Source organism: Mchenga conophoros, linkage group LG12 (genome assembly GCF_057382185.1).
Source record: "Mchenga conophoros isolate Kocher_MC1m ecotype Shallow Benthic linkage group LG12, M_conophoros_male_GT1.1, whole genome shotgun sequence".
NCBI lineage: Eukaryota > Metazoa > Chordata > Actinopteri > Cichliformes > Cichlidae > Mchenga > Mchenga conophoros.
The window spans coordinates 34,168,058-34,195,629 of NC_140537.1; the positions used below are offsets into that span (position 1 = coordinate 34,168,058).

At 41.9% G+C, this 27,572-nt stretch overlaps 1 protein-coding gene across 1 annotated transcript in view; it reads left to right on the forward strand.

Moving 5' to 3' along the window:
* Positions 1-241: 241 nt before the first annotated feature.
* The window catches only part of ttc16 (tetratricopeptide repeat domain 16), a 34,867-nt gene continuing 7,536 nt past the window's right edge, over positions 242-27,572 (forward strand). Inside the window, exons 1-12 of the mRNA XM_085293192.1 lie at positions 242-383; positions 14,199-14,304; positions 16,944-17,086; positions 19,326-19,401; positions 19,655-19,757; positions 21,141-21,286; positions 22,146-22,269; positions 22,450-22,530; positions 22,636-22,811; positions 24,219-24,519; positions 25,581-25,926; positions 27,324-27,427. Coding sequence (XP_085149318.1) covers positions 14,200-14,304; positions 16,944-17,086; positions 19,326-19,401; positions 19,655-19,757; positions 21,141-21,286; positions 22,146-22,269; positions 22,450-22,530; positions 22,636-22,811; positions 24,219-24,519; positions 25,581-25,926; positions 27,324-27,427 — 1,705 coding nt within the window. The 5' untranslated portion in view covers positions 242-383; position 14,199. The remainder of the gene's footprint in view (positions 384-14,198; positions 14,305-16,943; positions 17,087-19,325; positions 19,402-19,654; positions 19,758-21,140; positions 21,287-22,145; positions 22,270-22,449; positions 22,531-22,635; positions 22,812-24,218; positions 24,520-25,580; positions 25,927-27,323; positions 27,428-27,572) is intronic.

Genomic DNA, 27,572 nt, shown 5'->3' on the forward strand with positions numbered 1-27,572 from the left:
CTACCACTCTTGCTGCTCCTGCTAACTAAGGAGGAGGAGAAGGAGGAGGAAGAGGGATGCAGGGAGAGCACACCTTACCTCCCTCCCTTCCTTCCTCACTTTCTTCCTCCCTTTCTCTGTCTCTCCCACTCTTCACTCCACAGCAGCTCTCACCAAAACACCACAACACACCACCACTGTCTCTGGCAGGCTGACACACACTTACACATCCCTGCACACACACACACACGCACACACACACACACACACGCACATACACACACACACAAACACACACACACACACCTATACACATACACACACACATGCACACACGCACACATACACACATTAATCGGCATCCTCAACACAGACTGAGACGCCCTTGGACTGCTGCAGGCGAGGTGAGTGGGTAAATATTTGCAACCTCCTTCTATGTGTGCATGATTGTGTGTGTGTGAGTGTGTTTATACTGTGTGAGAGTTTTTCTGAGTTGTGTGTTTTCCATCCTGTGTGTTTGTGTGTGTGATTGTTTGCATGTCTGCATGTGCTGGTTTGCCTCTGGCCTCTGCTCTTTGTGTACAATGTGTGTGTGCATCTAAGTGTGCGCGCGTGCGTGTGTGTGTTTATGAGGCACACCAGAGCCAATGAGACTTGTGCTTTGCACCAGACCAAAACAAATCCACAAAATAATGCTGACTCTCTTTCAGAGGAGTGTGTGTTTTTGTGCAGGCATGCATGTGTGCGTGTGTTTGTGTGTGAGATCCTGGAGAGGCCCGAGTCTGTCTGGAAACTTGTCAGCTGTTGGGAGATGTGTGTGCGTGTGTGTAAACTGGTGAGGTAGAGGCTAATATTCGTGCCAGTGCTACTTGTCAAAGTGTAGTTTTTTTCTCTCTCTTGTGGCTCTAAACTGCTGTAGAGAATTGGAAGAAAAAAATCTCCCCACGTCTTGCCTGTTGCATTTCCCTCACAAAAGGTCCTCCTAATAGTTTAGGAAAGTTACATTTAGGTCATTATTAAAGTAACGCTTTAGAAAGTAAGTCACATGTCAAGGCTTTTTGCTGTGTCAGCCTTTAAAATGCCTAAAAAGCACAGACTTGATGGTTTTGCCATTAAAAAAAATGCAGATGAAGAGGTTTGGAATAGTTCATTGTTTAAACTCATAACACCTAACAAACTGCCACTGATCTATTAAATGTTAGGTTTAGACAATGTCTACAGTTTTTTTAACCTATTGGCCATGTACTTAAACAAAAATACACAGTAGGGTGATATTTTGTAATTTCTTAAAATATGCTTTCTTTGTGTAACTCTAAAATACAAGTCACCATTGCTGATGATCTTAGCACAAGTTTCCAAATTTAACCAAAAACCAATTTTTTAGAAAATTTAAATGACTTTTGTTGGGAAGAATTATTACTTTGTTGGTCCTCTGATTGCTGAGCGTATTCAAAAACAAAGGCAACTCACTGACTGAGTGAATGACTTATATTTCCAAAAGCTACTGCAGGAGGCCTGGGTTTGAGTTCTGCCCTCTCTCCCCCTTTTCCTGTCTATTCTACTATTCTGTCTAAAATAAAAGTGAAACTGTCCACAATGGGGCGATCGTGGCTCAAGAGCTGGGAGTTCGCCTTGTAATCGGAAGGTTGCCGGTTCGAGCCCCGGCTCGGACAGTCTCGGTCGTTGTGTCCTTGGGCAAGACACTTCACCTACCGCCTACTGGTGTTGGCCAGAAGGGCCGATGGCGCGATATGGCAGCCTCGCTTCTGTCAGTCTGCCCCAGGGCAGCTGTGGCTACAACTGTAGCTTGCCTCCACCAGTGTGTAAATGGGTGGATGACTGGGTGTGTAAAGTGCTTTGGGGTCCCTAGGGGGGACTAGTAAGAGCGCTATACAAATACAGGCCATTTACCACAAAGAACGACATATTCTGGTGGGGTCATTATCAGAATACAGTTCAAATAGATGAAAGAGGTCTGTAACCAGCCAGCTCCACAGTACAAGAGTTCACGTTACAATAAATTGGACTGAGCTCATAGAGAAACAGAGTTAATTGTCTAGTGAATTCACAGTTTGGAGTGTCATGCTTCCTGCACGCTGTACCAGGCTCCACCCTTGCCGAAACCAAAACAAGTATTGCGAGTAGAGCAAATGTGTCTGAAGTGGACCGCTCCCTGCTGTGAACCACATGCAGAAGAGCAACTTCGGACAGCCTGATTTGCAGAGGTGTGGACTCGAGTCACATGACTTGGACTCGAGTCAGACTCGAGTCATTAATTTTATGACTTTAGACTTGACTTGAAAAAATGTTCTAAGACTTGTGACTTGACTTGGACTTTTACACCAATGACTTGGGACTTGAATTGGACTTGAACCGGTTTACTTGAAAAGACTTGATATTTCACCCCAAATATAAAATTTAACATGCATATTATATAGAGATTGAAAATGTGACGTCATTCAGGGGTAAACCGCAAAGGATTCTGGGAACTCGTGGCAAGCGGTACTAGCACACGCAGGCTTTCAATTGAAATCAGTCACACAGCGATAAAAAGAAACACAAAAAATGGCAAGAAGCTGTTGTATTATTAACTGCAATAGCCGGTCGCATGACAGCCACGGGAAGCCGACGGGTAAAGAGATCGGTTGTTATCGGATTACGTCGTTGAAAAGAAATTGTTCGAGCCATGTTTCCGAAGTAACAAAGAGGCGACGGATGGCCTGGATTGCAGCCATTCAAAGATCAAATATAACGTCCTAGAACCCTCCAGCTCACAGGTTAGTCTGCTCCAAGCATTTACACAAAGGTCAGTGTTTTTTAGTAGTTAATACGTCATTTTCATAACATAATTGGTGATATAGGTTACAAGCAAGTCTGGCGCTGAACAGAAATTGTCGCGCTATGCTCCTTTATTTATTGTGCATAAACAGTGAATTGTCCTGACACAATATTGCGTTTCGCTTCTGTTATTATGGTACATTAACAAAAACATATACTTTTATTCACAGGATAAAACAGGTTTTTTGTATCACTAATTGCCCAGTACGATTACAGCATACAATATTGTTGTCACTGCTACATTTCTGTAACGCGTACCAGAAATTATTTCCACTACTAATTAATTACCCTTGAGCTCAAAGGTCCTATTAATAAACGGTTAAGGAATGTGTATTTATGAAGACGATTTGTGAGACTGGTAAACTTATGATAGGTACGATGGTCTTTCGTTCTACACGGTGCATTTCAAGGTCCTGCACCCATCCGTCGGTAAACTGTACCTGGGCTTGTTGCAGTGACCGGAAGTTACTAAACTTCATGAGTGTGTGCACTCACTCCAAGAACCGTATGATTATAAATATGCATATAAATATGCTAAGATGAGATAGCTGACTTCATCTAACTAGCAAATGTTGTCCAGGCTACGTTGGTGATACAGTTTTTTTAATGTGTATGATATTTTTGTCATGCGATTTTAAAGCTGGTCCTACAACCGCATCCAAGAATAACATGCAGCTTATCTCAGAACTGTTGGTGAAAATTATTCTTGGAGCTAGGTTTAATTGAGCTGCATTTTAAAGAGGTGCAATTTCACAATTTGTGTATATTTTCTAAGTTCACTATTTTGTCATGTGTTGAGAAAAACACAGATTTTAAAATTACATGGTCTAATATTTACATTTAACATATAACTGCAACATGCTTTTTTCATTTTTTTTTTAAAGACTCGAAAGGACTTGAAATTCAAAGTTTCAGACTTGTGACTTGACTCGGACTTTTACACCAGTGACTTGAGACTCGACTCTGACTTGCCTGACATTACTTGAGACTTGACTTGAGACTTGAGGATAAAGACTTGAGACTTACTTGAGACTTGCAAAACAATGACTTGGTCCCACCTCTGCTGATTTGTTGGCTGTTATCCACAGTTCTGTATGTGTTTATATATAAATACATAAATGAGCTGCTGATTAGCATTACCCAATCAATTGTTGAGTTCCCTTAATAACGTTAATATGCTGGTTTTTCACAGATTGTAACTGCTCACAATAACAACAGAATTCACCTTTAGTTCGTGAACAAAGCACTGTTGCTCTTCACCAATGTGATTATCAGTCCACACAGATTTAGTCCAAGATTTAGCCTTTGACCACAATTTAGCCTTGTGGTCAAAGTGGATTACTGATTGGTTCGAGCACATTCAAAAGACCTGCTTCTTTTCACTGTGAGTGAGTCTAATAAAGATGAATTGAGCGTGGTCCTTCTCCTGGGTAAGCCAGCTCTGAAAAGTGAATCAATAAATAGGTCAGGGTTCAAGTGTGAGCAATTTAACCCAGTCTCTGTTTGTCCCAGGGGCATCTGAACTCTGCTGACCCATCTTCAACTTCTCAGACTGCCTTTCTTACTCATCCTTTGCGTCTTCCCTCCTTTCTGTTTCTTTTGCTCACTTATCCATCATTGTTGGCTCTCTTGGTGGCTTTTTTCCTTTCTGTATACAAGGGAAGGGCCTGGATCCTGTTTCAGCTTTGCATGCACACTTGAGAAAGGAAAAGAGTTTGGCTCAAGGGGTAAAAGGCAGGAGAATGAATCTTCCTGGAGACAAGCAGACATCCCCAACCGCCTCATACTCCTCCATGACGTTATCCGAATTTTGGGAAGCAATGACGCACTGGGATTTTTCTGCTCACTTATGTGTCATTGCACTTTTTATGTCAAAAGTATGCAGTTTACATCTAAATTGCATTTACCATTAACTCTAATTTTCTGGGTTCAAATATTGGAGAAGCATTATCCTGTTAACTCTTATGAGTTAGCTGTAAAGTGCGCCACAATTGTCATAAGTTGTGTTTGCTTTCTTGTGAAAAAACACAATATTTGCAAAACTTTCCAGACTCAGCAGAGAAAATGAACTGTTAATCGCACATTTGGTGCTTCAAGACACTGAAATCTGAATGTCTCCTGATGGCCAGACTGGCACCTTTCATGGCAGTTTGCTGTGTGAGAATGAATTTTAAATTACCAAGACAAGTTCCACTGCAGCCCACAGCACTGATGACTTCAGACAATGGGAACATGATATCAGTATTTCTGATACTCCTTCATCTGCTTCCTAGAGCAGATGAAAGAGTATCAGAAATACCAGGCTCCAATTTGCTACCGAATAAAAAATCTTTTTATATAGTACCCACAGATATTGGAGCGAGCTCCAACAATCACACAGTCCAATACGAACTGACGACAGGCAATAATGGCAAAGAAATAGATCAGGAATGATACAAGGGGAGAAAAAGTGCTCATTGCATCATGGGAAGTCCACCAGTAGGCTGAGCCTATATAAGTACTATGCAAAAACTAATTTTGATACGGTATGTGTAGATGCAAAACAGAGTCAATTACAATGAGCTTGCCTGCCAATATTCAGTATGACCACCTTTATTCTTCAACACAGCCTGTACTCTATTAGGCTCATTAAGCAGTCTTCAGGAATACTTCTCCAGGATTCTTGAAGGAAATTCAAAACTCGTCTTTGGATGTTTGTTTCCTTCTGTTCCATTCTCTGTTAAGATGATCTCACACGGCTTCAATAATGTTGGGATCTGGGCTCTGGAGAGGCCAAACCATGACTGCTAGGATTCCACTTCGGGGTTTTTTTCTGTCTCAGTATGACTTTGCAGGATTGGTAGCGTGTTTGGGATCATGCTGAAAAATGGAGCTGGATGATATTGCATGGTGGACCAAAATCTGATGGTACTTTTCTCTGTTCATAATTCCATCAATTTTGACAAAATCTCCAAAACTAAAGGTAACCTCAAACTATGACAGAGCCTTTTTGATGTATGCTCAATCGTCCAGGTAAGGAAATATCTAAAAAGTAGATTCTGTTCATCTGGACTTAGTATTTTCAGTTGGGCGACACGTTTTCACCACCCATCCATAGCAGAGCCTGCACTGTGTTTTACAGATGACAGGGACCTTCACTTTTCATGCATACTGATGACTGGATTGCAGGATTTTTGTCCTATTTATTAAGGACGTGACTTTCAGATACTGTTTACCTGCTAAAGCTAGCTTTTGCTTTTTTAGGCCTGCCTCCACTGATCCAGTTTCCTCACATTTTTTAAGGACACACTATGCCAAGTTTGAACTCGACACTGGTTCATCCCTTGAGTTAGGTGTCTTCACGGGTCAGTGTTAAGAGTCTACTCTGATGTTCAGAAACAAGAACTGGGCTGACAAAGAGTGCAGACAATGTCCAAAAACAACTTTGTAAAACCTTCAGAAAGCCTGGAGAACCATTGCTCAAGAACCGAAATATAAAGAAAAGAGGGGTGACTTAAGGCATTTGCACAGCACTGTAGTAGAATACCTAAAGGATACTTCAAGGTCATCTGATCCTAACTATAAGCATTATCAAAAAAGAAAGTTTGAAATCTAATCCTAAAAGTAGAGAGGGAGATTGTTGGGCGAGTTTGACAGGCTCATTCGGTATTTCAGAAGACAGCGTTATCATTTATGGAAGATCATAGACAGAGTCCTCCTAAAGCCAGTGTGTAACATATATCTCATTGGTATTAACCCTTTAAAACCAGTCGGAGCGGGCACGGTCCGTTTTGCGCAACTACTTTTAAATCCCTTAGAACTGCAACCACGTAAGCTAGCGCAATAATTTTTTTTGCATATGAAACCGGAGGAGTTGTACTTACATCTTATGCCATCAGCTGTTTGTAACACTTCCTACGTTAGAATAGACGTCAGCGTGAATTATCGCGTGTCCGCCATTACCTGCCTGAAACCGGAAGTGACGTCATTTTCGCGAAAATGTAGTTTTTTACCATCAGGGCCTCATGAGCCTAAATTATGTTTGACTTTCTGACTTTCTGTGTCGTTTCTGGGATGCTTAGAACTAAAATTGCACTGCTGGAAATAGTTTATTTTGATGCATATTCTGCTTTTTTGCAAATTTACACTATAATATTTATTTTCGTTTTTCCTGCAGTGTATAAAAATTGGTGTATTTCAAAAAGAAAACTATGAAGACACTCAAAATACATTTCCTGTGGTGGGAAACTATTTTGTGCAACTTTTTTGTATTCACAGTTTTGAGGGATAAGCCTCTTACATTTCTCTAACTAGAAATATATGTTAAAAACACAAAAACGATTTTCAATTCTTTTGTAGTTTATTGCACTTTCTTGCAATTTATGTAATTTCTATGCACTTAATGCATACATATTATTAAAATTTGGGCTATAATGGTTGTATTGATGTATAGCAACTTGAAATGCTCCCAAAAATGGCACTACAGCATGTAAAAATATAATATAAGCTCTGGCGGACTTGGTTCTATGGTAGGTCTTAAAGGGTTAACAGAAGAATAGCTTTCAAACACAATGTAAACAATACGTAGTAAATTATTTGGTTATTTTCTGTCCAACTGCATAACTGTATCCATCTCCATTACATGTGGCCATCAGAGACTGGAAAGCATCCAATATTAGATAATAAAAATCAAGTATTGGTCTGATATATTGTTTGATATGTCAGACCGGTCTTATTCAGTCCAACCTCTCAGGGGACAGACAGACTACTGCTGTCTGTCTATCTGCTGAGGCTGCCAGTGCTACATAAACAAAACGGCAAGGCGAGGGGCCCCAGGGGGCCTTCAGGGTGGGGACGGCTCAGGGGTGAGGGAGGGAGAGTCAGAGAGGATGAGGGACTGTTTACTTTTGTCTTATGCCTGGCCGCCTGGGAAACGACAGCGGAGGAAAGAAGGAAAGAGGAAGACTGTGTCTGGATTGTGTGTGTGTGTGTTTATTTCACTCCAGGTAGAAGGTATTCCTTCTACCAGGACCAGATGTGTTTAGTTATAATAGTGCCTATGACTTATGATGCAGTTTACAGTGTATTTAAACTGGATTTTAGGGTAACATTTCTGCACGTAATATACTTGTAGTAAGGACCAAGAAAGATACAAAAAAGAGGATACTGTCGCTAATGAAACCTTCGTGAATACATTTGTAACTTTTGCACACGACTGTATAACGAAGAATTACAGAAACATTAAATCTTCTAACAGTGAGTGATAATATTTTTTAAGCGTTTTTGAGTCGCGGAGCATCGACTACCAATACATGGTGTTTTAGACGGCTGGGCAGGTGTGAGGAGGAGCAGACAGATCAATAAGTAAAAACATCAATGCCTTATTGTTATTTAATCGAAATGATTTGGGGAATGAACAGCCTCTTTGTCAGTTGTGCAATGCCTGGAGACCTTAAGGCTGTCCTCCCTCCTGTGTAAACGTCACACTCTGTCCGTGCTGGCGTAGTCTTCCAGATCAACCTCAGCTAATAGAAACATCTGGGCCTAGTCTAGGCTACTTTTGACACTGAGAGCTCAATTATTAGACTGGCAAATGTTGTGGCCCAGACGTCATTAGGTGGGGCCTGCGGTGATATAACACGTACCTGTGGCTAAGTTAAATCTGCCAAACTCTTCCTAATTCAACACTGTCTGTTAAGCCCAGATGTGGCTCATCGAAAACTGTGGGCCACACTTGGAAACTTCGGAAAAGGAGTTGAAATTATTTCCTCAACAAGTGTCAGATATGGCTAATAGCTCACACCATGATAATTACAATAGCAGACCATCCAAAGTAGCACCAACTTTTGACATGTTGGCGAGTTCACTTTCTCAAAAGAGCAATTAGGGTTAAAATTAAAATACACTTGGGTGTAGGTTAATATCATTGTGCAAATATGCGTAAGCAGCAAAGAAGGAGATTTGGAGAAAGTGATTGACTGTGTGTGTTTGAGCGCGTACATTTATGCCATGATGTCTGCATACCTGTACGTGCACAATACTCAGTGTGCATGTGTCTAAGTGTGTGTGTACAGAGTCACGAACTGGCTGAGTGTATGCACATGTGTGGCTGTGTCTGACTGTATGTGTGTTTGGCAGCTGGCCGGGCTCCAGCTGCGTCTGGTTGGATAATGAAGTCCAGGTGCTGCTGTGCCTGCTTTAAGACACCTGTCACCAATATTTAGTGCCAGAGAAAGCCAGACTGCAAACAGGGGCGAGACGAGCTGCTTGCTTATTTTAACAAGGCTGCCTAACTGGACCTGAGGAGACAGGATGTACTATGAGATCTTTCCTAGAAGCTCAATGTGTATATGAACGTATACGTCTGCATATGCGTCTCCGGAGCTCATTTAACTCCGTCTGCTACTGTGGATTCACATTGGTTCCCTGAAATTTAGCCTCAAAAGAAACAAGATTTTCAGGATTACAAAATTCAAAATAAATTAACATATATTTGCATCATTTGTTAAATATAATTTTAGGATTTTAAACTAAGGGAGAGAAAACATTTAATTTCAGCAGGAATTTGAACATTGTATCGCTTGCAGACTCGTACATACAATTGTTTGCTTAAAAAACATATTTTTTGTGGAGAGAAGCACTAGAACCCATCAAACATTTATATTTTATACATTTGTATTTTTCAGCTGGAAACACAGCCTAGGCTTAAGAAAGTGTGGTTTTAACTAAATCAGTTGTAATAGTTACGCCAATTCTGGACTGGATAGTCGACTGGACTGGATATAAATTTCCAATGGCTAGTCAGTATGATGGTGGTCTCGTCCTTTTGCCTTAAATGACCAGCAATCTCCACCTCACTTTTTTGCAGCTGAATATGAATGAGAACTACAGTGTCTTGCAAAAGTATTCGGCCCCCTTGAACTTTCCCACATTTTGTCACATCACAGCCACAAACATGAATCAATTTTATTGGAATTCCATGTGAAAGACCAACACAAAGTGGTGTACACGTGAGAAGTGGAACGAAAATCATACATGATTCCAAACATTTTTTACAAATAAATAACTGAAAAGTGGGGTGTGCGTAATTATTCAGCCCCCTGAGTCAATACTTTGTAGAACCACCTGTGGCTGCAATTACAGCTGCCAGTCTTTTAGGGTATGTCTCTACCAGCTTTGCACATCTAGCGACTGAAATTCTTGCCCATTCTTCTTTGCAAAACAGCTCCAGCCCAGTCAGATTAGATGGACAGCGTTTGTGAACAGCAGTTTTCAGATCCAACCTACTCTTGGTTGGGAATACGTTTCTGCTCAGTCGAGGAAGGTGTTGTTTACAAATGAGGAAAGAGTGCAACAGGACAGACTAACAGATGGATAGAGCCAAAAGTGGTGCGAATGCTGTGCCGGTCTGGTAGTGAGGAGATCCCTGAGCGGAAAGTGAAGCTGTTGACTTACTCTGCGACATATATTCCTACCCTCACTTCCCCACTGGAGCTGAGGTCATTTACCAAAAAGGGGAGATCTTGCACAGAAGAGGCACAAATGAGTTTCCTCTGTAGTGTGGGTGGACTCTGTGGGTGGAATTTAGTGATTCAGGACTAGTTCAGAATAGAGCTGCTGCTCCTCTACAAGTGAAGGATGTGGTTTGGGCACTTCATTTGGTCTGTCTCTTGAACACCTCTTAGGTGAGGTATTTCAGGCAGTACTTGATTGTTCTGGTACGTAGCAGGTAGGTGTTTGTGTTTTATACTTGGTAACAATGTTGCTAGCCTAACCCAACATGGTGATTGCGTCACAACTGACAAGTCAAAACAACATAACAAACAAATCAAATGTTATGGTGACTGTGGTTATTGATGTTTTTATCTCTACACACACCCTCTCATGGACGGTGTTTATCCTTCAAGCTCAAGTCCTCTATCAGAGGCCTGGGAGATTGAGGGTCCTGCGCATCACATGTTCCTCAGTGTGTGCTCTTTTGGACAGATATCTCAGATGTTGCTCCACGGATCTGCTGGAGACACTTGCTAAGTTTGGCACTTGTGGGCTGGGCTGGCCCCAACTGGGACCACTGTTACCTTTACCCTCCTCCTGGTGTAGCTACATCTATCAGTGTGGCCGTTTTCCTCTGCTTGTCCACCACTGCTCGGTTAGCCAACAGTTTGTTGTCTGTCTGTGGAAGTCCAACAGGATCTTAGTTCAGTCATTCTTAACCACCCTAAGGAATGTGTCCCATTTTGACATGGAGACTTACAGGCCACACACGGCACACATGTTCCTGTATACTATGCCAGCCACTTGGTTATGGAGTTTTATGCCTTGCATTTGTCCAGGAACTGGTAGGATTTCTCAATGTCAGCCACTTCTTGTATCTGACAGTGGTACATGCCATGCATGGACCTGCTGATGCTGTTCCCAGCTACTTGTAGCAGTCCTTGATATCTGCAATTTTCCCTTCTGGTAGTTCAATCTCCTGAGTTCTGATTACCTTCCCTCTCTTTGTTATCATCCAGCTACACTTCTCCAATCCGAATGAAATTCCGATGTCATTGCTTTATGTCCAAGTGATGTTGATGAGTAAATCGATGTCTCATTCACTCTTGGCATGCAGCTTGATGTCATCCATGTAGAGGAGGTAGCTGATGATTGCTCTATTCCATAGTCTGTATCTGTAGCCAGTCTTGTTAATGATCTCACTGAGGGGGTTCAGAGTTTTGGAGAAGAGCAGTGGGGACAGAGCATTTCCTTGGTAGATCCCACACTACATGGTGACTTGTGCTATAGATTTGAAGTTGTCTAGTGTTGTACGCAACATCCCCATTGAATTCCTGATGAAGGCTCTTAGGGTAATGTTGATCTTGTATAGCTCTAGGCATTCCAGGGTCAATGTGTGGGCTCACTAGGTGGTGTGCCTAGTGAGCCTAGTCTTGCAATCTTGAGCGACTGTTCTGTCTACCAGTAGCTGGTGTTTTGGCTGATAGTTGGATGGAACTGGTCCCTTCTGGGGATCCTTGGTGATCTGGACTGTCCGGCCTTCTGTTAGCCATTCCAAGTGTCTCTCGTTGATTAGTAACTGGTTTATTTATGTGGCCAGACGCTTATGGAGTACAGTCAGCTTCTTCAGCCAGTGGGCGTGAATCATGTCGGGGCCTGGTGCTGTCCAGCTGCTTTGCAGTTTCCAAGGCCTCAGGTATGGGCAGCTTGCTGAACCCCTTTCTTCATTGCACCTTTCTGCAGCTTACTCACTAATGTAACTATCCTTCCTCCAAATTCTCCTGTATCTTTTCTTGTGAAAAATGTAGCTAATGGATGATAGTCTACAAATAAAATGTATCTGCTCTTGAATCAGCACTACAGTTTGGTATGATAAAAGTAATCGGCAAACAGTGCTAAGTTGAAGGTATGTGGCTGCAATGTTCGAATGAACAAAAGAAAACTGGGATATGTTGCAGGAATTAATTTCTGTGCATTGAAACGGGAGCATTTACCTCTTCTGTGTCCCTTTCAACAATTAAGTATTGACTCTTACACTCCTCAAACTCATATATACAACTGCAGAGTCCTTTGAGTACCCTCCTTTTCCTGTATGTCTGTACATGTTTATGTTAGCCTCTACATACAGACATCTACATTTCCTTATAGTCTGAACAGCTGAACAAAGACCTACCTGTGTAAAGTCCTAGGAAACTTACCTTCATCCTTCCAGCACATCGAGACTTGTTTAAGTTTTACGTTGGCCTCTGTGCTGTCCAACTCCCGTCTCCAACACCTGTGGCCCTCAACAGCCTGTCTGTGCCACTCTCCACCTGCCAACGCTAGTCTCCACAGACTGCCAACACATTTGGATACCTACAGCTGGTACACCAAAACCAGCGTGCATTATCTGAGAAAATGCTCTTTGCTTGCCATTGTTTTGTCTGCATTTGTCTGATGTGCTCGGAAACCTGACTGTGCATAATGTACTGGATTATTCAAAGCAGACTTCACCTGAATCAGATGATCTTTTAGATACTTTAATGCAATTAAGAAAATAATGGCAGTTAACCTTTAACTCTGTTTAGTTTATTAAAAAATGAGTCCTATAGAAATTATAGAAAGTTATGAAAACAGCCTGAAACATCTTGAGAAAGATGACAGCACAGGTTAATCCTGTCCTCTCCAGTGGTAAGAATCATCTTGCGTAATGCTCTAATTGAAACTAAATAATCATGAAGTAATTAAAAAAACTGATGGGATTTTTTTGTAGCTGTTTTATGTTAAAAAAATCAAATCTAACTCTTTCAGTTCTTGAGGCCGATGAATGATTTGTGGCTTTTGATGATCCCCCTTTGTCTTTTGCGTGACGTCTTGTTTTTATGTTACACTAAAATACGAATATGTGTTCCTCTTGAAGTGTGTTAATCTCTTGGCTGGATATCGCAACGGTAATTTTTCTCTACAGTGGAAACAATCCCGTGATCATCCTTCACTGCTGATCTATGTTTGCATCCAGGCAGTTTTGTATTACAGAGGTCATTCTAGAATTACTGATTTGACCTGGCTCAATGTAACTCTCCGATGAATTTGTTTCTTATTAATGTTTTGCTTTTGCTTTTTTGTGCTACTAAAGGAAAAGATTTTATTTGCACTGAGATCACCTTTGCAAATGCAACATTTTAAATCAACTCCAGGACCTTTTACCTCCGTAGCTGCTTCATTATGTAACCGTATTTCTTGAATTGGCATAAATATTTCTAATCATCAAATAGGACTGCCACAATGAAATCTTTGCAAGATCTTCACTTTTTAAAATAGGATTGACAGAATATTTCAGTGCCAATGGTGCTCTTCTGCACATTGTTGCGTGTCTATTGTGTATCTGCTGTTTGACACCACTCCCGTAATTGCTCCAGTGCTCTCTTGAATCTTGGACAGATATCTCAGAAATCAGCAATTATGTGATTTCTTGTAAAACACCCTCCACTCTCTGCAAAGGTAAAAGACAGCAGCAGCACTTATGTTCAGCTAAACAACTACAGATGTGAGAGGTGAGGGCTTTCACTGCAGAGTCAGAAAGGAAATATTATGACCACAAATGTGTCCCACTTCAAACCCTTCTGAGAGTCTGGAAGCTGAGAAGCCTCAATTTAGAGTGAAAAAACACCCACATGTCTCAGCATCCAAAGCTCGCCTAAGTGGTTGGCCACAAGAAGTCATTAGCGGTCATCAGATTTCCCTTCAAACTCTTCCACCTTTGTTAAACACACATCTCTGGCTGCTTCCATTCAGAGACAGGTTTTTACCCAAATACCCTTCATTAATCACAGCATCAGGGCTGCTGTCTCATAAACCTCAAGATATTTTTGTTGACATTTAAAACTTATTTTTATTTCTTTTATCCTTTCCTCTCTCTCATTCATCAGGATGAGGGTGTGGTCATGGGAACAGTGTGGGGAGACAGGCGTGGTTCTGCTGGGCTTCCTGACGCTGACGATGTGTTTGGGAAACCTGTCCACCAGGGGGCTGCAGGTACACAGCAAACAGGAAAACACTCTTCCTCTGTTACAGGGAAACATACACTCCGACAAACTGAAGCACATTTTGTCTAGCAAGAACTTTAGGACTCTCGGAGATGGATGAGGCGTAGTCCTAGACCAAAGAGGACTATGTTTATACTGTCTGCCTCTGCTGCAGTGACTGAGTGAGCACTGTAACACTGCATATGAAGGCAAGATTGTCAGTAATCCAAAGCTGTAGAACTACAACTAGTAAATGTTCAGTCTTCAGAAACATTACTTATACTTCAATGGGAATAAACATCACTGTACTGAATGCTCATGTCTTGATGTGGTAACTAAAACCTGTTAAAACAGGTAAAAATTATTTTATGTGTTGTATCTGGTGCTTTAGAACCTTCAACATGTGCTGAACAATAAGCCTGACACATAGGAAGCAAATCAGTTTGAGGATGAATAATGGATGATCATATGATATCTCTAAGGGAGATGAGAAAATAGAACTTTTAGTTGGCGAATTTGTGTTCATACAAAGTAGAAACCTCGTGGGCAGAAATTAAGCTGACGTAGAAGTGTCAAAAACTGCATTACCCACAGTGGCCACTTGAGGGTGGCTCAAATAGAAGTCAGTCACTGTAGATGTCTACGTTAAAACGAAAAACTTTGCAGCACTGAAATGCATGTTTACAGTCAGGTACAAAGAACAGCTTTGATCTCGATGACTTTTAGCTTAATAAAAATTATACAGGGGTGAATTTAAAAAAAAATCTAAATCTTGAGATTTCGGCTTTGATTGAGACAGGCAGCTGTAGCCTAACCTCCTCTAATAAGAGTCACTAAACAGGACATGCTATGTGGTGCAGACTGTCCAGTAAGTTTCTCCTAATTTTGAATATAGCTTGTTAATCAAGCTTTCTGGGGTGAACTGACAACTCCAGCCTCTGTCCAAATATGGTAACTTTGGGCTCCAAGAAACAACATAGCAACAGGGAAAGAGGCTTCAAAATGACCACAGTGGCCAGGTCCACCTATGGCGTGTACTTCATATTTGACATAATTCATTACAGAACAAAGCTTACGCTTTTCATTATAGTATGAGCTTTTTGCAACTCCTAAAGAAACTACATTAGTAAGTACATAGAATTAGCCTTTAAAATATGATATTGGGGTTTAAAAAAAAAATTATGAACTGACAATTTGAATGATCGGATTTCTGATAAACAATATTCCTCCCCAGAAATAAAGGCACTAAAAGTAAAACCATGACATCGTGTTTAAACTGAAAGCCACTGAAAACAGTCTTTATGACCAGTTAAGTTAATGTAGGCTCATGTGCACCATATACATGCTATATATCCACTGTACATGAACCATTGCTATCAGTCATGAGTAGTCACATTAAACAAGCCTGGTGTCAGAGGTAGCGTACTGTAAAATGCCATGTTCAAACTAAATTGATCTTAATAGGATGGCCAGACTGAGAAATATCACTTCTTTCTCTGAGAGCGAAAATTAAAGAGTGACAGAATACACCAACAAAGCAAAACAAATCAATTTAAACCAACTGAGCTGAAACTAAAAGACATAAAAGTCTAAAATACCAAATGCTCAGTAATTTAAGCAGTTTGGTGAATGGCCGTAAAACTGATCTGTCAGCCCACCGATCAATGACTCCTCTCAGCTCCCTCTACTCTAACTCTTTCCCATCTCCCATTCTCTCACATATGCTGAGTGTCTGGTATTTCCAGTGTCTCTCACTCTCTCTCTCTCTCTCTCTCCCACAGCTGCTCCATCTCACACCTTTTCAAGGTGCTCAGTGCACATTCCAGCGGTCACTCTGATAAATCTGTCTGAATAAAAGGCGACACAGCCACCGGCCTCAGTTAATGCTGCTGGTGCACATCAGGAATGTGTGAAATGCTGAACGTCTTCACGAGCCAAAGCCTCAGCACAAAACACTCTGACGATCATTTAGCGTGATTCTGCTCGACTGTGACGCACGCTGTTGTGCTAACTCTGTTTTTATACCACTAGCATTAATGCTATGACAGCTGCTAATGCTGCTTCTGCTTTTTCTGCCACTTTTGCTTGTGTCAATATTCCACAGCGAGTGCTAGCACTAGTGGCAGATGCCCAGAATATCAAAAGGTTTAGCAAATTATTAGCCCATTAGCCTACAGTGAAGTTTACTTGATCATGTCAGTTTTAGAGTACAATCAGGAATTTGCAATTCTGAGCTAAATGCAACAAATGAAATGCCCCCTTTTATGGATTGAAATTTGCATGTTTTAAATAAATTTGATAATGTGACTTCCTGTGCTGCAAAGAAAGTTTGATCAAATATTTACAAATTCGAAAGTTTACAGTTAGAGAAGATATGAGTATATAGTAGTAAATGGGAGATGAGGTTATTCTCCTGCTAGGCCAAGTTCATCAAGGCTACAATCCATCTTTGGTTCACTGGAGAGGAACCCAAATGGCACTGAGGAAGACCTTGGCCAGCTGCTTTATAAAACAGTTTTTAAAATAAAAACCATATGGCATCTTTAAGAGTATTAACACGAAACAAAGGCACTACTACATTGGCTGGTTAAGCAGTGTTAAGTAGTAAAGTTTGTGTGTGTGTGTGTGTGTGTGCGTGTGTGTGTGTAGGAGGACGGAGTGGCCTCCAACAGTCTGGAGGAGCAGCTCGAGGTGACCACGTACTGGTGGGGGGAATGGGCCAAGTGGACAGCATGCACTCGTACCTGTGGAGGAGGAGTGATGTCACAGGAGCGTCACTGCCTCAAACAGAGGTCAGTCAGTCTGCACCAGACGACAAGCTAAAATATCCCAGAAATGGACACATCTCCAACCCTGTTTAATACTGTTCATGGTATTTTACATACAGTCAGCAGTTAAAGTGGGATTTGGCCTAAGATCACCGCAGAGGGGAAAATTACTTGCCTCCAATAAACTTCCAAATTTTTCTACTGTGAGCTCCAGTTGATTTTTCTTTGTAGGCAGACTGTCCTATAAGGTGCTCTTTGTGACTGTAAAGCTGACTGGTCTAAGGAGCTTGGAAAGAAAAGCGTCTGGACTTCTTTAAATTGCTCGAAGACATTTCACCTCTCATCTGAGAAGCTTGTTCAGATGAAGCTTGTTCAGAGTGGGAGCGTCCCCTCTGAACAAGCTTCATCTGAAGAGGGACAAAGGACCCCCTGATGATCCTCTACCTAATCACATGAGCCAAGGTGTGAAAACTGGTGTAGGTTACAATCAGCCAAGGTTTTGGGTGAGCTCATTGTGAAACCTGGACCCACCCTATCATGTGATTTCCTGAGGTCAGATGGCCCAGGATGTGAGTGGGCGTTAAGGCGTCTGGGAAGGGATCTCAAAACTGGATTATAGATGGCAGACAGTTGGTGTCGTAAACCACCGCCTCTTTTCAAAGATGGTCGCTCACAGTGGACATAAATGGCTTCTTTTACTCCTCTTTCAAACCATCTGTCTTCTCTGTCCAAAATATGAACACTGGCATCCTCGAAAGAGTGACCTTTGTCCTTTAGATGCAGATGGACTGCCGAGTCTTGTCCTGTGGAGGTGGCTCTTCTGTGTTGTGCCATGCGTTTATGAAGTGGCTGTTTGGTCTCTCCAATGTAGAGGTCTGGGCATTCCTCGCTACACTGTACAGCAAACACCACATTGTTAAGTTTGTGTTTTGGAGTTTTGTCTTTGGGATGAACCAGTTTTTGTGTGAGTGTGTTGCTGGGTCTGAAATGCACCGGGATGTCGTGCTTGGAGAAGACTCGCCTGAGTTTTTCTGATACACCGGCTACATAGAGGATGACAATGTTGTTGCGCTTGTTTTTCTATTCCTCCCTAGCTGGTGTCTGATCTTCTTTTCTGTGCCTCTTTGCTGACTTGATGAAATTCCAATTAGCCCAATCCTAATTGGGCTTTCATCAAATCAGCAAAGATGCACATGAAGCAAAGATGCAGATCAACTTATTTTTAGACTCTCGTGTTTTAATGGCAGTAACAGGAAAGCATTAAAGTACATATTCATGCAGAAACATTAATAGTAATGTGTGGCAGTTGTGCATGTTCTAATTCAATGAGCTCACAGTAAAATGTAGGAAATTTGAGAAGAGGAAACAGAAACTATAACTTCTGGCTGAAAATGCCTCCTTTGTGCCAGAGGTGAGAGGCGAATGGCCAGACTGCTTTGAAGTGATAGGAAGGCAACAGTAACTCAACACAACAAAGCTATGAAGAAGAGCATATCTGAATGCACACTTGTTGTACCTTGAAGCAGATGAGCTACAGTAACAGAGGACCACACTAGGTGCCACTCCTGTCAGCTAAAACCAGGAAACTAGAAAAACGTTCACTTTTTTGAGCGCTTGGGTGAGAATTTGGCACAACCAACACAGAAGCATTCAACCATCCTGCCTTCTTGTTAGTAGTAAGTCAGATTTCTAGTGGTGGTTCAGTTATGTGGGGGATATTTTGTTCCCCTTAATATCAACTAAGCATCATTTAAAATCTTATAGTCTGAATATTGTTGCTGATAACTTGCCATGTCACAAAGCTCAAATCATCTCAAACTGCTTTCCTGAACAGGAGAATGTGCTTACTGTACTCAAATGACTTCCAGAGTCACCAGATCTCACTCCAATAGAGCACATTTGAGATGTGGCGCAATGAAACATTCACATCTTGGATCTGCTCTCAACAAATATGAAGCTATTCTTTGATGCTAACATGTCAATATGGGCCAAAATCTCTTCCCCACCAAGGTGTACCCAATGAAGTGTATATACTCCAATAAAAGACCTACATAGGTTCATATTGAGTAGAACCTGACAGTCAACAGTTTCAATGCTACCTACTATATAGTCTCTCAGTTTAGAGTGATAAGTTTGGGGTGAAATGTATTTATGCTTAGCTAACAGACATGAACAATGCTGATATATTTCTACTGTGTTTTCTACTCAGTATGATTTTTATTGCCTTATTTTTTTTCATTCAATGTTTGTTTTCGGTCCAAAGAAAGAAAGCTGCTGCTGGGAAGGACAACATGACCTGTACGGGAACTGCTAAGAAATATTATCTCTGCAACACCAAAGTGAGTCACACACTTCCAGTTCATTTTTGTCTCACACCTTTATTAAAACAAACACGGTGGATTTGACTGGCTGACTGAACAGGATGGCTGTCATGGAGCTGGGTGGAGTTCCCAACAGTGTACTCTCAGAAACCACCTCTGCACAAATAAAGGCTTAACAAGAATTTATTTGTATAGCATACCGTAAAACCACATATTAACAAGTGTGAAACAAACCTCTTTAAATGGTCTGTGTTGTGTCTCTTCTCTGCAGGAATGTCCTCCCACTGGGAGGAGCTTCAGAGAGGAGCAATGTTGGTCCTTTAACTCACAACGTTATAATGGGAGGAACTATCAGTGGAAACCTCTATATCCCGGTAATAACACCAATAAAAAACCTTGACAGCCTCTCTTTAAATAGTGCAGTGATGAGGGAATTCTTCTCTATGACCTGCTAGTCTTCAACACAACCAGAAACCAAAGTAACAAACTTTGTATATCTTCTGATAAAGTGGTTTTAACTGCATATAAAAGATGGACTTGGCCTCTTTGATTTTGATGTGCTGATAGTGGATGACCAGGTCAAGTGCTAAGGCATTAGTCAATGCTATCGTTGTTAGTGCATTTATAGACTGCTTGGGAGCGTCACACAGACACTGGCCAATTAGTGCTACGAAGCATTTTAATGAACAAAATCACAGAATTTCTTAAGTGAAACTGCAGCACATCTGAAAATTCATCACACCAGCCATGAAAATGCTCCTGAAAGAGCGGTCAAGAGTTCCAACTCTGATCAGTTACTGTAGCTGAGGTGGGACCAGCAGACACTGAAAAAGACGTGACATTACCGCAGTTGGCATCCTGGTGTTTTGAACCTGGATGTGATTTAGGGGTGGAGCATACTGAAACTTAGAATGACCAAGATTTATAAAATGGACTTGATGTTTTATTCATACGACCTGAAATGAGTGACTGAGCCCATAAACTTAGCGGGAAAGTGTTTACAGAAACACCAGCAAAGGGCCGTTTTCCTAAAGACTCCTATAGGACCAGTAGTGTTTTTGCAACTTGAGCTATCGCCCTCTGGTGGTGTTTAAAAATAATGCACATTTGAGATGCCTTAGCATTTCCTTCAAAAAAGCTACTTTTATTATGGCCTTGTAGGATCTAACAGGCACGGCCTAATTAATTGGAACAGAGGGTAACGCGATAGACAGTCTCAGACTTACTACAGCAGGACTGAGGCAGGCTTGGGAAGTAGAAGCAAAATTAACAAGAATGAAAACAGTTTGAGATGTTTCAAAATAAAACAGGAAACGTGAGAACTTGAAACCAGGATATGAACAGTATGATGGCAGATAAATTCATGACTAATTGTTGAGGACTAGTTAAAGAATCCGATTTGCGTTTTTTATTATTATTGATTAATGGAAATCAAACCTGAGAAAAAAGGAGTAAAAGTATTACTTAGATTCATCAGGTTACAAAACCAGTGAGAGTTGATGTTGCTTTGAGTCCTCATAATGAAACTATAATTGAAATAATTGTATATTATTTATATACATCATACTGGTATATACCAGCATATATTTGTACCACTATGATGCAGTGTGAGTACAGTAGTAAAGAAATGAACAGTTGTGGCTAAAGAATAATTGTATAACATTGCCGGAAGTTATTAGGAATATGCAGTATGCAGTCTGACCTTGCGAATTTAAGTGGGTATAAAACAGTGAAAAACATCTACCATTTGTCTCCAGATGACTACGTTCATATCTCCAGCAATCCCTGTGACCTCCACTGCACCACGACCGACGGCCAGAGGCAGCTGATGGTGATGGCACGAGACGGCACGTCTTGCAAGTACAGCAGCTACCGCGGCGTCTGCGTGGACGGTAAGTGTGAGGTGAGTCCAGCTTCTTATTTATTTGGCATCACTAAATGCTAATGTCTCCCAATCAAATTTAACACAACATTATTTGTATTTATTGCCGAGCCACACTGCAGGATGTAGCATCACGTCAGTTGTTGGTTTCTGCACTCTATAATTAACATTACACCAAGAGAGTACTGGGTTCAAATCCATCATCTGGAGGATGCGGAGGTCACATATTCCTTGGTGTTTATGTCGGTTCTCTCTGCGTCCTCTGGCCTCCTCCCATAGTCCAAAAGCATGTAATTGGGGGGATTAGGTTAAATTGCCAGGGTGTACTTTGCCTCTCACTCTATGACAGCGTGGATAGTTCCTAGCACCCTTGTGACCCTGCACTGGATAAGTGGAAGAGAACAGGGTGGAAATTAGCTTTACAGACCGAAACTGTATTTTGTTTCAGACTGTAAATGTGTTAATCACATAGCCAAAGTTAGGTATGTTAAGATCTGTGGGGATTTGGAGCCAGCCTCAAGCGGACACTTCAGGAAGCACAGGTTTTACATTGCTTTGAAACATTGTTTAGATGCAGTACAATAAAGATACAGACACCTTCAATGCAGCATGAGGAACTATGGTTTTTTTTTCTCATTAAGGTTGAGACAATAATTGGGAAATCCCCAAGAGTTACAATGTGTAGATAAAACAAAACACGAAGAAGCAATGAAGAAGCTAAATCTTTCAGTAGTACCATTTTTACACATGATACTTTTGTGCACAGTAAATTCTTCTGGATAACCTTCCCAAAACAATTGTGGTAAGCGAGCTAATTATTATCACATGTTTAGTACGATTCTTTGTCTTCTGTACTCCCACATCTTGCCTTGCTGCTCAGCCAATTGGATGTGATGGGGTACTGTTCTCCTCCAACACTTTGGATAAGTGTGGTGTCTGTCAGGGTGACGGCAGCAGCTGCAGCCGAGTCACTGGAAACTTCCGTCGAGGACCCTCGACTCTGGGTAAACCTCGCAGTTCAGTTACCTAATGCATATTCAAAAACTATTATTACAGTGTAGCATGGCCTAATATAACTAGGACAGGACCAGACACTGAATTAAAAACTGACCGATCTGTCATTACTGTTAAATAAACAAAGAGCATGCCATGTTGCTGATGACTTTCTCTTTGCTGTCATGCAGGTTACTCTTTTATAACTCAAATCCCTGAAGGCTCCTGGGACATACAGATCATCGAGAGGAAGAAATTGGCTGATGTTCTCGGTATATACCCCCCCACGCACACACACAAATATTATTGCAGTGTGTAAAAAGAAAGCAAAGAACTGTTTTAAAGTTCTCTTAATTCTGCTTCTCCCCCTCCTAAAGCTGTGACTGATCAGGCAGGAAACTTCTTCTTTAACGGTGACTACAAGGTGGACAGTCCGCAGAATTTCCATGCAGCAGGCACCGTCTTTAAATACCGCCGACCTATGGACGTGTATGAGACTGGTATCGAGTACATTGTTGCCAAAGGCCCCATTGACCAACCCATCAATATTCTGGTACACATTACCCTTTCCTCCTTTACTCTTGAATTCCATGATTTAAGTCTTGTTGTTTATAGCTTGTGGAAACCACGCTGCTGCCATGGTGCAAAGTTAAAGTACTGTGGCTTCATCCATAAAAAACCAACATGAAATCGATGCTTTCACCTTGGAAAGTGCAGATGTGCACAGACAACACCTATGAATTTCAAACGTGTGCACAAAAAGAACTATGAATTTTCATTGTGAGCATTTATTGTGTTGGTTCAATCGGTGACCAGTTAGCAATTTTAAGATGAAAAATTTTGAATATGCAAGAGCATATGAGAGCCCAAACCTCTCTAAAGGAAACATTGCAACACGGCTTGGGTTCGTCAAGTCTCTTATGAATGAACCACAATACTTCTGGAACAATTTGGAGGCCAAATGGAGAAGTTGGAGAATACTGCAACGAGCCACATTTGAAGAAAAGCATATACGGCATACCAGAACAAACACCTCATGCCAACTGTAAGCATGGTGGTGGAGGGGTCATAATTTGGGATTTGTGGCCTCAGGACCTGGGCATCTTGCATTGTTGCCCATGAACTTGCCCATGACAGCCAGAAATGAGGCCTTCAGTCCGACAGCTAAAGCCAAAACTAGGTCATGCAGCATAACAATGATCTCATGTACAGCACCAAGTCTACAACAGAACGGCTGAAAAAGAAAAGAATCAATGTTTCGCAATGGCCCAGTACAGACCTCGTGTCTTTGACGGGACCTTAAGAGAGCTGAGCATAGACAATCACACACAAAACATAATGAATCAATGTTGTTGTGGTGGAGGTGTGGTCTGCAGTTCTGCTGCACAGGAGTCGTGGTGCAGTGGGTTCAGGGGGTGTCAGGAGGCTGGCAGAGCAGCTTGGGTTGATCAGCTTCTTTTATTGGGAGGTTGCTGGGACCGAGGAGATAGCAATGCAGAGAGATGCTGGACAGCCGAAAAGCTGCACAAACAGTCGGATCAAACTGAAAACTGAAAACATGTGAAATCTTTCTTGTTCATATGACTGTATATACTGACTTCACATATCACAAATTCTCATTTTTAATCCCCATTAAAAATCGTTACACAATATTTCACAAAAGCCTTTATATGATAGAAATGTAGGAATATTTGCTGTAATGGCCTGTTTTTATTAGCTAGCTATGGGCTAAAGGTCCCGCTGATTCAGACTGACGGCATGTTTTTTTTTTCACCGTAGCAGGGGAGACTGCCAACACATTCATCCTTGAGGCAACAGTTATATAAAAAAATTTAATTAAACCAAACATTTTCTGTCTGAATGTTTGAGTCTATCTCTGAGACTACCTTGAGTTGGTCTAATTATAGTTTTTGTTTTGTGACTCCATAAACATCTTCGATTTACTCTCCTCATCTGACAGGTGTGGAACCAAAATGGCCGCACACCTTACATCACCTACGAATACACAGTCCTCCGAGACTCCCTGCCACCCGTTCCTCCTCCTCCGGTCTACACCGGGTCAGACACCTCAGCCGGAGAGGTGTCTGTAGAAGTAAGTGGTCTACTGACCCCCAATGGCAGCATCTGTGACCAGGTGGCTCCTGGGGGCCAGGTGGAGACAGAAGGTACAGATGGGCAGAAGGGCAAAGAGACCAACGAGGTGTATGAGGAGACAGCAGCCATCGACTGTGAAGATGGAGTAGCTGCCCCAAAGTTTACAGGTAGAGATTATGTGACAAGTTCTCTATAAACTATTACACTAATACATACAATTTACATGCACATTTTTAGAGAAAAAATTCCTTTACCTTTATACCTCCTGGAAGTGTAGCTCAGGGCATATAAAGCAATATAAAAAATAAGTTCTGATATAAGATGACTGTAAGACAGATGATGGATCCTAAGCCAGGTAGCACCACCCTCCATCTTACTGCCTTATTCTGGATGTGTGTAAGATGGCCCTTTGCAACTCTGTATTATTCATGATGCGGCTAGATAAAAACAATCAGCAGCAGATGAAAAATTCAGAGTTTTGTGGCGTTTTCTTCTTTTAAGAAAGGCAGCATCACAAACATGAGCAGTAATGGCACTTCCTGAGGGCTCTCAGCTCATTCAGCTGACTGCTGAGGCCATTACACCACTGCTTCAGGGAGAGGCGGCGGTGGTGAAAGGCTCGCCGTACACTTTTTACTCCAGTCGACATCATACTACGGACAAGATGCTGCGCTCCGACTGAAACCGCTCGTTCGTGTTTTCACTCTCTGTTTTTACTCACTGAGTTTTTACTCACTTTCTCTACATGTTAAAAGATTCTGCTTTAGTAAATAAAAGAAATCTGCCGGCACAGCTCTCTGTAACTAGTAACAAGGTAAAGCACAGACATACATGGTGGCCATGGTTCAGGTCTTTATCATTAGGAAAAGCTATAAAAGTAAAAAAAAAAAAAAAAAAACCTACAAAAATAAATAGAAAAATAGAGTTTAAAGTCCAAAGAGCATGTCCTCTCTCACATTTTCCAAAGCAATCCACTGGACTGGTTTAGAAGTTTTCTGGTCCCAATTTTGGCCCCCGGGACTTGTGTTTGACACTCTTACACGTTTTCAGCCTTGTTCTTTCCATGCAGAGATTTCTCCAGATTCCAGAAAATCACAGGTTTTGTTGGTGATTTTAGTGTTTCCTGTTTTTTTTTTTTTTTAAATATACTTTTATGAAATCCTTTATTCAGATAACTTGTAATGACTTCCATCACAAGCAGAGCTGAATTTGTTGACTTTGTGTGAAGGTAACAGCAGCCAAATAGACAGCACTGCCAAACCTGTTACTGATGGTGCGGGCCTGGATACACCACCCGATTCCCCAAACCTCATCTGGAGGGTCCTGATGGACGGCCGAATTGGTGCAGATGAGTTACTTATCAACATTTCGACCAACCAGCTGCTGACCGAGGGAGACAGTTTGTTCTCTTCTGAGGTGGGACCAGCAGAAGTGGGTCTGAGCAGCCTGGAGCGAGATGATCTAAACGATACACTCGAGTTTACTCTGGGCCAGAAACGCAACGACAGCGGAGACAGCCAGAACAGGACGGTGCCGAGCGGCGGGAGGACTTCCAACCGCTCCAACAGAACCAGGTAATGTAAAAAGAGCATAAGGGACATCAGCATCGCATATGAGTTTTAAGATGATGCAGAGCAGAAGCCCGTTGTTCACAGGTTCAGGTTTGGGCTCACATAAAGACATTTCATCTCAAATCGGATGAAGTCTGGACTGAAAGTGTTCAGACTGTTCACACACTGTCAAACCTCTGGACTTGATTCTGGCTGCAGGCTAAAGAGAAGCAGGCTGAGAGAAATGGGCGCTTTTAAAGAGATGTCCAGGCAGAGACACAGAATGTCACATTGAGACAAGACTGACGGCAAGAAAAGGTTCAAAGTGAGAGTGCTAGTGGAACAGACAGCTTTGCCAAAATAACAGGTAGTCAGTGTAACGCAGGTAGAAAGACAGACGTACACTTAGACAGGTAATCAGGCGCATGTGCATGTAGCTAGGCAGTTAGATGAGACAATATACACAATGTACACTGTACTGGTTGCAAGAAAAAACAGCCATGTTAACTGACAAGCAGCAAAGCAGGAAGACGCATAGATAAACAGTGCAGGCAGTAAATCAGTCAGACAGGTAGACCAATTGGCAGAAAAGCAGGTGGACCAGTACTGTACAAGGAAGCAATGCAGACAGACAAGTAGATATACGGTCAGTACAGCAGTCAGGCAGATATATGCTGCAGGACAGGCCGACAGGTAGACTTGGCAGGTTTTGCATTAGTCATATTTATAATTCATGTTGGCTTCACCCGTTCTGCAGCCAGCAGCTATAAAACATACAGCGACACGCCCTTTCCTCAGGGAGACAGAGACAGGAGAGGAAACGAGCGGAGCAGAGCAACACAGAGGGGAGGAAGGTGGAGGAGGTGGGAAATGCAGCCGTGCTTAGAAACAAATAATTCAAGGTATTTGCAAGAAAAGTGAGAAATATGATGCAGAGGGGAACGTGTTCCGCTGTCAGGCTGCCATCACTTCTGGTGAGAAAATAATGGACAGCATTTGGTCTGGCTTACATGGAGGGATGCCGGTGAGGTATAACTCAACGTGTCTCCAATTTTCAGATAAATGTCTGGGAACGACTGTTATGACAGGAATGTGTGCATGACTTTTATGTGATGTGGTGAAAAAACAAAGTGCGTCTGCCGGGATGCGGGCTGTGAATCAGCTGTCATGCTGTGCTTGTCTGAGGCCTGGGAGACAGCCTGCCTCTGTGTGGGTGTTTGTGTGTTTACTCCTGGGTATTCTTAAAAGTCCTGAAAAGGATATTTCATTCAAATTACCCGGTTTGAAGACGTGCTCTTAAAATGTTGCCCTGAAAACTTGATATCTGCAGGTTGAGGATTCATAGGAACTGCATCTGCATAGCATGCTGCAGTTGCATACTCAAACACACACAGCTGACCTGTGTCCTTTGTGCGTGACAGGGGGAATCAGCGGCTCTACCAGAAGAACCTGAAGCTGAGTCCTGCTGACTTGTACCGCTGGAAACTTTCATCACAGGAGCCGTGCAGCATGACCTGCTCCATAGGTATGCAAACACTCAAAGCACACATAAAACATCCATGAGAACATCCATGTTCAGTGAGAGTGTGATATCAGTTAAGATCCCAGACCTGACAGGTCCCTGTAACACCTTTGACTCTTGAAACCTGACAGAGCTTGTGTGGTGCAGC